At 49.5% G+C, this 11,834-nt stretch overlaps 1 protein-coding gene across 1 annotated transcript in view; it reads left to right on the forward strand.

Moving 5' to 3' along the window:
- LOC128121902 (protoheme IX farnesyltransferase, mitochondrial) overlaps positions 1 to 11,613 on the forward strand; it is a 119,386-nt gene extending 107,773 nt beyond the window's left edge. The window contains exon 7 of the mRNA XM_052756977.1: positions 9,280 to 11,613. Coding sequence (XP_052612937.1) covers positions 9,280 to 9,686 — 407 coding nt within the window. The 3' untranslated portion in view covers positions 9,687 to 11,613. The remainder of the gene's footprint in view (positions 1 to 9,279) is intronic.
- Positions 11,614 to 11,834: the final 221 nt, after the last annotated feature.

Below are 11,834 nucleotides of genomic sequence, written 5' to 3' on the forward strand. Positions count from 1 at the left end.
TATTGCTGGCATCTTAGGGATGAAGTTGCATGTAACTTACTGTAGTTTAATCATCTTCTAGAACTGCCTTGTTAAGGATGGTAGCTCCTAGCCATGGGTGGCTATTTAATTTTTAAATCAAACTTAAATGTCTCAGGCCCACTAGCTATCCATTCAGGTGTCTAGAGCCACATTTGGTTCGTAGCTACCATACTGACAGCACAGAGCAGAATGTTTTGTTAAAGGTTTGGACCTGACATGTCCCTTAAAGTACTTAAGGTTGAAGGCTTGGGCTCCAGTGGCCAGCAACATTGAGATGTGGTGGGAGCTTTAAGAGAAAGTGGAGTGGAGTTGGATAAAGTGGGTCATTGGGAATACATCCTTGCAGGGGCCAGGGCCTCATTTTTCTCTTTGACTGCTCTAAGTGAGGGACTTCCGCTTGCCACCCTGATGTACTTCCTGCCTGCTCCGGGTCCGGAGTGACCCGGCCGACTACAGTCAGAATTGTGAACTACAGTGTACACCTTTTGTTATCTTCAGTGTCACATCAATATGAAGGTGACAGAGGTTCTGTCATGGGACGTTCACTCAGAAAAACCAAAAAAAAGAAGGACATTTTAACCAAAACTACACAGAGAAACCCTGTTTCCGGAAGAAAAAAACAAACAAACAAACAAACAAAACCAAGGCAGTTCACCCAGAAAGCACTGCCTAGAAGCAAAGACTCTCTTTCTGAAGCTGTGTCCACTCCTTGATGTGTGTGCCCTTTTAATAATGGGTGCAGTGTGGACCTGTTCCTGTCTTGCTAAACCAAAGCACTGATTCACAGGCTCAGTGCCCATCCGTTTTTCCCAGATGTTGCTGGACTTCTGAGCATGTGGCTCAGACAGTCTGAGACTGTCACATGTAACAAGTTTCCAGGAACCACACTCTTCAAATTCACAAAGACAGAATCCAGGAGAGTCCTAGCCTTAAGGACCTCAGAAATACCTAGAGAGTGGGGTTGCTGTTTGTTCAGGCTGTACGAACAGTGGAATGCGTGTTGTCTACAGAGGTTGGTGACTGCCAAGGTTCTCATTTTAGGAGATATGGGTGGGTGGGAAAGCTTTTCTGAGGGGAAAAAAGTGGCAAACGCTTTCCTTCTGTAGTACTCCAGACCGTGTGATCTTTGAACCTCACAGAGTAGTGACTTCAGAAGTCAGGAGTAGCGGGCTTTGGAATACCACACCGAGCTGTGAGCGACAGGAAGAGGAATTTAGAGATGAAGTGGATGTTACATCGATAAAGCAGGAACAGCTGGAAGACTACTCACCCAGCTGCACAGTCCAGGCCAGGCACCGCCAGGCTGCCATCTTAACAGACTAGTGCCCATAGTCACTTCATGGTGCAAGTGTTGAGGGCCTACTGTGTGCTTGGCTTTGAGAGATACAAAACTGACTAAAACTCCTGTCCTCATGGAAATCATATCTGACCTCCTAGGAGAGGCAGGCAGACATTACTTAGTGATGGACAAGCCTTAGCAGAGTGTCTTCTTGGGGCATGGGCTCACCACCACCACCACCCCAGATGAGTTCTAGAAGACTTTAGAGGCCAGTTGACTTAAAGGATTGCGAGTGTATTAGTTGAGAGCTGGAGAGATGCTGTGTGGGCAGAGATGGGACCCACAATGACTACCCACAGAGGAATTGATACTTTGGTCAAAGATGGTAAAGAGCCATGGGCAGCTGACCCAGCCAAAGCGCCAGGGTCTGGAGTTGGGGGTTATTTACATAACGATGTACAGGAGGTTCCCCTGCAGTACTGGAAATCAGTGAGTTTGTAGAACCTGCCTCCACTGCTGCCCTAGGCCCTTGTGCCTTCTCTCTCCTCCAACACCTTCCCCTTCACACTCTGCCCTTTCTTACGAGGCCCTACCTATCCTAGGCCTGCCCTTCATCCTCCCTGGCCAGTATTTCATCTTACAAGTATTTTGGTACATCATCAGTTGGATCACCCTTTGAAAGAGCAACTTGTTAATACCAAGAAGTTGAGGATAGACAGAGGCTGTTTGAAGGGAGGCAGGTTGACTGAATATTTTCCATTCCTTTGTCACCCACACCCACCTCCCAGGGAAACAGTGCCCACAGTAGCCAGCAGTAACATTTTATTATCCCTGACCATGTCTTCCTCAGTGAAAGCTTAGTTGGGCTCAGTAGGTAGAGGTCAAGATTGGAGAGGAAGCTTCTCAGCAGTACGTGAAGTGTAAGTCCTGTGACCCTATCTGGAGGGAGTGCATGCAGAAAACAGCAGGTATGAGGAGCCTGTATGTCACAGTAACCCACAGAGAAAGGGCAAGGACCATTTCCAGAAATCTGCTTCCTCCCTAGGGTCTGTGCTGGCCACAGGGCTGGGTGATGCCCTTCATAAGCTGCTGGGCACTGAAGTGTGTCCCTGGCCTTCCTCCTCACCTGTAGGGACAAGGAGAATGGAGGGAGTGTGTCCCATGGGATGCTGAGTCTTTTCCCACAAGTCCTTTGATTTTTTTGGACAAGATGGTGGAAAAGAATTTGTGTTGAAGGTGCCCCAGTCAGGAAGGTCCCTGGCAGTCTTTGGGTCTGCCCAGCCGTTGTCCATCACCGGACAGGCGAGGTGGGATTTGGGGCTGGTGAAGAGGATTAAGCGCATTAGCAGGCAGGCATCGTGAAAGCTGAACAAATGTCAGTTGTTCTTGATACTTGCTGTTTTATAGCTGCACGGAGGACTGGGAACCCCTCGCCTCTCTCCCAGTCACACGGCCCAGGGCTTTGTTTGTGGCTGTCATATCAAGGCAGTCAGGGCACAGCAGCCAACTGCTTCTGTGTGCGGAAATGCCTGCCTTTTACAAAGCCCTTCTGTCTACAGAATGAGCTATTGTGATGGGATTTTACCTGTGCCCGATCTCCTCTGGGCTTCAGAGGTGGCCTTTTCCTCCCACCTACCTAATTATCCTGCCTTTATTTTATTAACTTTTTAAAGGGTAAGTGCTGTTAGCAGGAAACATCACCAATGTTCTGACGGGCTGCTGGTAGAGCTAACCTGCTGCTGCCCTAGGAGCTAAGCACAGCAGAGCAGGGATGGTGAGGACAGAAGTGACCTGCTGGAACCCCAGTGAAGGACTCCCTGGGGGGCTGGTCAGATAAGTGGCTGGCAGCTGACATTCCGGCCCCCAGCCAGCGGCCTGGAGCCATGCACATTAGGCCTCTTAGCAATGTTTATCTCCAGAGACTGTTTATCTCAGACTTGCTCCCTGCCCCCTTCCCTCCTCCTCTCCAACACCACCTCCCTGCATCACCCCATTTCCTAGAGATGCTGGGATTCTGTGTTGTCATTTTCCTGAATCTAAAGAAACCCCTTGTCTTGGGGGTCTTCGCTGCAGTCTCTGCCTCAGTGATGATCTGAGGATCGGAACAGTCTTTTAACAGTCTTTTAGAGTTGATTGTCAGTCTGGTTTGTAATTCAGGTGTTGTGTGGTAAACATTAATTATGTCAGCCAACATTCAGTTACAAATGAGGACTCAGAAATGGGCTCTTATCAGGAGGTGACACTTGGCAGATGGATGGCTTTAGTAACAAAAAGAGTGAGTTGTTTTAGCCTCTTGCCTGGTAAACTGCAAAACCTTAACCCCCTTTCTACTTTATTTACCTCCTTTAGTCCCAGATGAGAGAACCGAGCCAGAGGGGATTCATTCACTCGTTTATTCAACAAATATGTATGAAAGGTTTACTAACTACCCAGTACTGTTGAACCCAAGCATTTGTAGAGATTTTCTTTAAAATCCTGCCTCTGCTTGAGTCAGATTCAAAAATGAGTGTCTGTTCCTGTGAGATGTTAACTTAAGTGGTCTAGAGCACAACTTTAAGATGAACAGCTTCTCTTTTTCCTTCTTTTAGGGGTAGGGTGGAGGTGGGACAGAGTCTCACTTTGTGGACCAGGCTGGCCTTGAACTCACAAATATCTGCCAGCCTCTCTCTCCCGGGTCCTGAGCTTAAAGGCTTGCACCACCACAACCATTGATAAATGCTCTTTAAAAGACAAAACAAGGAAGACTTTTGTGGAAATACTAGCAAACAATATTTAGAACCCTATACTTTACCCAGTGTCCATCATTAAAACAGAAAAAGGCTGAGAAAGAATGAGGCTGTAAGTGTGCTTTTGATGCTGTAGCATCAGCATCTGCAATTATAATTACAGACTAGCTGTGTTGGTTCAACTCTTGTTGATATCATTGTTGACTGTGAGTGGTATTAGCTTTTAGGGTGCCATGCCAGGGCCTCCCGGGAGAGATGATGGAGCAGGCCTTGGCTGGACAGCCTCAGATGTACACAGCGCCTGGTGCAGAATGCCCATAGAATTAGCATCGGTGATGACAGGGGACACTGGAGGATGTGAGCTAAGGGGAGTTTGAATTCCGGAGAGAATCTGTGGGGGTCTCAAACTTCTAGGGAGGTAGTTAGAGAAGGGTCAAAGCTTTGTACTTTTCCCCTTCAAATGCGGCTTCTCCAGATGTCTGTGCTTGAAGGTAGGATGCACAAAAGTTTAGAGAGAACCCTCAAACTCCTGCCACACATCCTCTTTATCATTCCCAGGTGCCTTGCAAAGAATTCTCCGAGTTGCAAATGCCCACTCTTCCTCCTGTTTCCAGAGGACCTTTAATCTGCCCTTTTGTCTCTCCTGTGCAGTTGATAAACTGGCCTCACTTCCTGCTCCCTTTATCTGCCTCTCCATACAAGTCTATTGCAGTGAGGCCGACCACTTCCCAAGCCCCTTTGTGTTAGTCCTCAAAAGAAAAGCTTTCAAACCTGTGAGCATGAAGCTCTGGATAGCTCTGCTTCCGACAGCTTCCGCAACTGTCCAACCCTGAAAGCACCAGTCTGACCAGCCATGGAACAGAGCTTTATGGACCACATTTAGAAAGGAACCTAGAGGACCAAACCCAACCCCGACTAGCACTACAGTGGGGTTCCTGTCCTTACCAAGGCCATGTGTGGATGGTGAATGCCAGTGAATGGGCTTCAGTAAGGACAGTAGGTACCCACCAGAGGCATCCCCAAAAGGAATCATCCCTGAGGTCAGTGCTCCCCTCTCCTTTTTGGGAAGGTACTGTGCAGCTGGATTGTTGAGCTTTCCTTGTCAACAATGATAGAAGAGCATTTCTGGACTTGGGCAGAGGCAGAAATGAGGAAGAGGTTCCCCTTCTCTTTTTTGTAGAAATAATAAATAGGAGTTTTGAAGAGAGCTGAAAACTCCCCAAGTGATGAGATCAGGACTCTGGGTGGACTAGCATTCTCTCCCGCTGTCCATACACACACTGCTGATGCTCTTCTGTCTTGTACATAAGCAGGGGATTAGTAACGTGTGGGTGCCTGGATATACTCTGGTGCTGCCGGCACTGAGCATCAGTCTCAGGAGTCACTGTCCCAGGGAACCATGCCCACAGATGCACAGCTGTCCCATAGATTTCTACTGTGATAAAGGGAAGAGAGTGGATGTTTCTCCCAGGGAGGTCTAAGAAAATGAGAACACTCATTTAAAAAGAAGCAGAGGCCAGGCATAGTGGCACGGGCTTGGAATCCTGACACTCAGGAGCTAAAGCAGAAGGATTGCTTTGAGTTTGAGGCCACCCTGGGCTACATAGAGAACTCCAGCCTAGCCTGGGCTAAGAATGGGACCCTGTCTCCAAAAACCAAAAGGTGAAAAGGAAGAGAATCAGAGAATTACAGAGAGTTACAGCTTGCTCTGTAAAGTACCTCTTCCAGGGCCATCCTGTGCTCCCCCAGGTCAAGTGAGGTGTCTTCTGTGTGTGGCATGCATCCCTGTCTGTCCCTGAGGTATCACCACACACTGTAACTCTGTTTGTGTTGTCTCCTTCCCTGGCCCCAGCGGAGGAAGATTCCCCCCACTCCCCTGCCCCCAAGAGCAGACAGTCTCCGGCAGGCAGTTGGTATCTGCTGTCAGGAAAGACAGGCCCAATAAAAACGGGCGGCTTTGGGGGAGTGAGGCCCAGGGGATGTGCAGAGAGCGCTTTGAATTCTCTAGCCTGGTGCTTTGTTCGCCCCACCAGGAAGGTGGGCCCCACCACAGCCCTAAGCTGACTCAGGCCTTCCTGCCCCAACTCACCTTATCTTGATGAAGAAAGCGATTTGTTTGCCTTCTCTTCTGTGAGCAGAAGCAGTTGAAGCACGTCAGGCAGAACTGTGGGTGGCTTTCTGACTGCAGTCCATTAAGCTGTGGATCCTAAAGTGATTTCATTGGAGACACGAGCCAAACCCATGCCAGTTTCCTCTCAAAAACAACCGCTTGCTGCTCTTCAAGAACTGAGGTTCTGCCTGAGCTCTCTTGTTCTTACTAAGTAGAAGCACAGCCAAAATTTTCTGTTGCACAGCACAGACTACTGCAGTTGGCACACCAAAGTTGGGGGGAAAGGGGGGAGTGCTTGAAGAAAGAGTCCCCATTGCAGCTGCCGTTTTAACCACGTCCAGTTTGTTCTTTTTCAGTCATTTCTAGAATGAAACCCACCTGGAGCTCTGAGCTTTAGCATCCCTCCCCTGAGTCCTCCTGCCTCTCCTTGCTCATGTCCTGTGTCTCTTGCCACAGTAAGTTTTTCTTGACAGGACAGACACATCATGCCCTTGTCATACCCACACCCCATGCTGTGGCTGTCATTACTACATACCATACTCAGGTCCAAGGAAGCTCATGAGCTCTACTAGGGCTTTCCCACGTGTGCTATTCAGGAGCCTTAAAGTCACCCTGCGCCCTGAGAGTCTCTCCATCTGACAGTCACAGAGTTAGCTGTATTTTCCATCAAAACACAAAGAAGACTAGGTCCATCACCATTTGCTCCTTGAGGTGGCCCAGGCTTCCCTCCCTGCCTTCTAATTTCCCAAGAGGACTTCCTGTTGAAGTAAGTGTCCCATGTTTGTCACTGAAACAGGTACCAGGACTCCTAATGAACTAGAAAGTCCTCTGTTGTTATTTCCAACAAGCCTGCCCCCTCAGTATCCCTCATGTGGGAAGGGGACTACTGGGCATCCTGTGGAGCATCAACTTCCTAAAGCATGTATCTGGTTTCATGCAGTAGTGCCAGGGATCAGTCACCAGGCCATAGCGATCCCAGCTGCCCAACCCCACCCCAATCTGGTTGCATGCTGTACTGTCAAGAATCACTGGGCCATACTGATTCCAGTTGCCACTGCCCCCCTTGAAATGCTTCTAAGAACCCCCAATAACCCAGGTTGCTTGCTATCTGAAGCCTCAGATCACGCCTACCATACCCTTGTCAGGAAACCTGCTGAGATTAACTGCTAAGTGCTTAGTGGGAAGGTAGCATAGACATTGTGGACACACTGGACGAAGTGATGGTTCACATCCTAGGCAAGGTCGAACTGACTGTGCAAGGTGGCTTCATTACACTGCTCAGAGACACACACACTTTAAAGCTTAGTAATTATTGGGCTGCAGACATGGCTCAACAGATAAGAGCACTGGCTACTTTTCCAGAGGACCCGAATTTGATTCCCAGCACCTACATAGCAGCTCACAACCATCTGGAACTTCTCACAACCAGCTGTAACCCCAGTCCCAGGGGTTCTGATGGCTTCTTCTGGCCTCTGTGGGTACCAGGCATGCAAGTGGCACACAGACACACATACAGACAGACAGACAGACAGACAGACAGACAGAACATCCATACACATAAAATAATAAAAAACATATAAACTAGTTATTTCTCTAATTTTCCATTGAATACTTCTGGACTGCAGTTGAAGCCTTAGATAAAGGGAGCTATGATAAACCTCCTCATTTGTAAGGTGATAGTAATAACTTGTAGGTTGGGTTAGCATGTGTACTTCATCTCCATGGTACCTGGGTCTAATAGCCACAGTGCATTCTGGCTAGGGTGTCAAATAAGCATGGCCAACCTAAAAATGACCAAGAATAAGACTCCATTTCTCTGTCATGCACACATCCACAGGGGTCCAGCACCCTGCTCTCTTCCTAACCCTCTGCTTCCTCACAGTCCCCTGAGTCCATTCTCCTCACTGTGCTGTGGGGAGATGCCACTCCTTATCCCAGGTTCCAGATGCCTGTCCAGCCCTCCCTTGCAGCTCTGCTCTCCCCACTCTAGCCTCTGCTGTTCCAGATACCCTGGGACTATTCCAGGACCAGAGGATGTTTGCCACCAGCTAGCTGGGTCGTGGCCTGAATCTGCTCAGAAGAAGGCTCTCTCTGAGCAGTCGCGTCACCTGTATGCATTGTCCTATTTCAAGCCCCATTAACACACTCTGTGTTGGTGTCGCCTACTTAATGTCATTGTGCTGGGCTCTGGGGAATGGTGTCCTGGAAGCCCGGGTTGTCCACTGCTGAAGAAGGTACACAGATAGAAGTCAGGCATGCTCAGTTCTGCATCGGTGCGAACAGGGCATTCTAGCTGCCACACTGGGAAGTGAACTTTACCCAGGAGGAAAGGCCAGCAGGCCTGAGTGGCCTCCATGTGGTGACGCTGCTCCCATGGCCATGTCCTGGCTATGGATTCCAAGCTAGAGTCAGGACTAGACTCAGTCCTGACTTCCCTAATGTCACAGTGTTGGGAAGCATGAGGGGCAGGAGGCACGTGCACGAACCCACTAAGTGCCCAGCAGAAACACAGCCCTCCCTCCTCGTCCCACCTAAGGCAGAGGAGCGTCTGAGAGGACCCGACCTGCCTACCAGGCTGAGTGAGACCCAGGAGAGCAAAGGTGTCCTGCATAGTTTTCCGTCAAGTTGGCACAAGATAGGATATCTGGGAAGAGGCGCCACAAGTGAGAAAATAACTCCATCAGTTTAGCCTGTAGGCAGTTCTCTTGGGGCTTCTTTTTTATTATTATTATTCTTGATTCATATGGTAGGGCGAAGCCCCACCTCTGGGAAGGTAGTCCTCCTGGATTATAGAAGAAAGCAGACTGAGCAAGCCACTAAGCATCATTCCTCCATGGGCTCTGCTCCATTCAGTGCCTCCTCCAGGCTCCTCCTTGTGTTCCTGCCCCACCTTCCCTCAGTGACAGACTGTACATGAGAGTTGTGAGCAGAAACAAGCCCTTTCTTCCTAATGCTGTCTGTGGTCCTGATGTCCTGTCACAGCAATCGGAAGCTCACTAGGCTAGAAGGGCTGAGATGGGAGTCGCTGGTCACCTGGACACAGGCCTCCAAAGTTCAGCAGGACTTTAGGATCAGGAGAACCTGCCTTTGAAAACCTCTGCTGGCACCTGACTGTCTTCCTTTCTCCCCACACCTCTGCACAGGAGCACTTCTTCTGGGAGGGATCCTGTACTCCTGGCAGTTCCCCCACTTCAACGCGCTCAGCTGGGGCCTCCGTGAAGACTACTCCCGAGGAGGCTACTGCATGATGTCCGTCACCCACCCAGCCCTCTGCCGGCGTGTGGCCCTGCGCCATTGCCTGGCCCTGATTGCTCTGTCGACTGCTGCCCCCGCCCTGGACATCACCACATGGGCCTTCCCCATCATCTCCCTCCCCATCAACCTGTACATTTCCTACCTCGGCTTCCGCTTCTACGTGGACGCAGACCGCCGGAGCTCGAGGAAACTGTTCTTCTGCAGCCTGTGGCACCTGCCCCTGCTCCTGTTGCTCATGCTCACCTGTAAGCAGCAGCCACATGGCGAAGGGGACAAGGGAGAGGCTCCAAGCTGAAAGCTAGCTGGTGTGCGGGGAGCGTGAGAGCAGACACGTGCAGACAGACGCCCAGCACTGCCCTGTGCCAGTGGGAAGCGTACTGTGGTGATTCTGGCCTGCAGAAGGAGAAATGGATGGATGGGGGCAGCTGGTGGCAGATCAACTGGTGCTGTGTCGTCACTTAACAGTTCTTTTTATATTACTATCCATACTGCCTCCCGGATGAGAAAGGGACTGGCAGAGTGCGTTAATACAAAGAGAATAGTTTTCTCCTCAAAGGTCTTCATGCATCTTTCCCTCCAGCCCTGTGTTCCCCCATCCACATGATGTACATGCACACATAGCTTCCTCCTCCCGACACACACATGCACACATACTCACCACCTGAAGACCGCAGTGGCCATTGGTCAAACAGGTGGGTGCTTGTAACCTAGCCTCTGTAGTTCTAGATCCTGAGGCTGTCTCAGAAGAACACATACTGTGGCTACAGTACCCCTTCTCTGCCGTGGAGATGGGGCCTGACTAGCTTTCTCCTCCCAGCGTTCTCAACCACATATTCCCTCAAGTGACAGAACACCCAGCCCGGTCTGCACAACGGGAGTGAGGATTCCAAACGGTTGCCTGCAGCATCCCAGGCTGTACTGCCAGCACTTCCCATCACCCCCCATCACCCCACATCAGGACTTCAGAAACACCTGGAAATACAAAGTGTCTTCATCACTCACTCACTTTGAAGTATAGGCATGGTCTGAGCTTTCTGGAAGGGTGGCACTTGACATAATCCCAGAACCCCCTCAGGCACCGAGCCCGCCACAGTACCACTGTAGTTGTGCTGTGCCTGTCAGGATTTTTCTGATGGCCTTCTTGGGACTGAATGGCAGAGAGAGTAAGCTGGGCCAGCAGCCAGCCATTCTGTGCCCATTCTTACCACTTTTGTGTAAACAGCGTCTCCACTCTGGTGCCTCCTGAGTCCAGAAATTCACCTCTGTGTGTCCAGTGTATTCAAAGAGGGCCAGTTGGGCTCCTAGTGGCCATGGGTCCAGTTCTGGGAATTTATGGCCTCTGATACAAAATGAAGTCATCTATAAGTCTTCAGTCTTCTGTGTACTTCTCCAGGTCCACAGAGAGGCCTGTTGCCTTAAAGCTGTGGACTTGGCAGGGTGTTTGAGTTCCTCGGTCTCCCAGGATGCTGTGCCCTGTCGGGATTCCCTCAAGGGGTTTAAGCCACATGAAAACAGTTCTTGAATTTGGACTGTTCTCTCAAAAATGTAGAAGGCTTGGGATGTGGCCCAAAGGCAGAGCACTTGCTTAGCCATGCTCTAGGCTGGAGGTTTGATCTCAAGCACTCCCCACCCTAAAAAAAATAAAGAAAAGAAAGAAAAAAAGAAATGGGGTGGGGTGGGGTGGCATCTAGAGTGACTGCAGATACTGTGCCTGGTACCTCTTTCTACCTATTGTAACATTACCTCCTGGCTGTGTCCTGGCTCTTCACTGTGGTTGTAGGGAATGGGGATGTCTGCAAAGGGCATCTATGATTTCTCGCAGCCTTTAAGTCTGTAAAGTGTGCTGGTTCTCCTCCTCCTGCAATAAAACAGTTAGAAGAACAGGAGCGTGTCCTGGTGTCACTCACCATCCCAAGTCCACAGGGTTCAGCACTGGCTTCCTTCTTCCATGAGCTAGCAGACGCTACAGCAGGTGGGTGTTCCCTTCTTTCATTTTTCCTAAGTTGACAAATTATACTTGTATCTACATATAGAGCACAGAGTGATGTGATTTATGAATCCAAGGTGGAACTAGTTAGCATAACTATTGCCTCAAATGGTCATCGATGTCTCATGAGGATATTTGAAATTTGGTGATTTTTGAAATGTATAATATGTTATTATTTACTGTACTTACAACGGAGTGAAATATTTAAATAATAATAACAATGCCCATCATTCTCTGTCTGGCTGTGCACTGTGGCCATCGCCTGCTCTAACTCCTCATCCTTTGCTAGCCAGCCACCCTTCTGTTTGGGGTTTAAATGGCTTTTATTCTTTCGGTTTGGTTTGGTTGTGATGGTAGTTTTGAGACAGGGTCTCATGTGGCCCAGGGATGACCTTGAATACCTGCTGTGTGTCTGTCTCCCACATGTTAGGATTGCAGGCATGCAGCACCACAACA

The sequence above is a fragment of the Peromyscus californicus genome, unplaced genomic scaffold, assembly GCF_007827085.1.
Source record: "Peromyscus californicus insignis strain IS unplaced genomic scaffold, ASM782708v3 Scaffold_3__1_contigs__length_106647218, whole genome shotgun sequence".
NCBI lineage: Eukaryota > Metazoa > Chordata > Mammalia > Rodentia > Cricetidae > Peromyscus > Peromyscus californicus.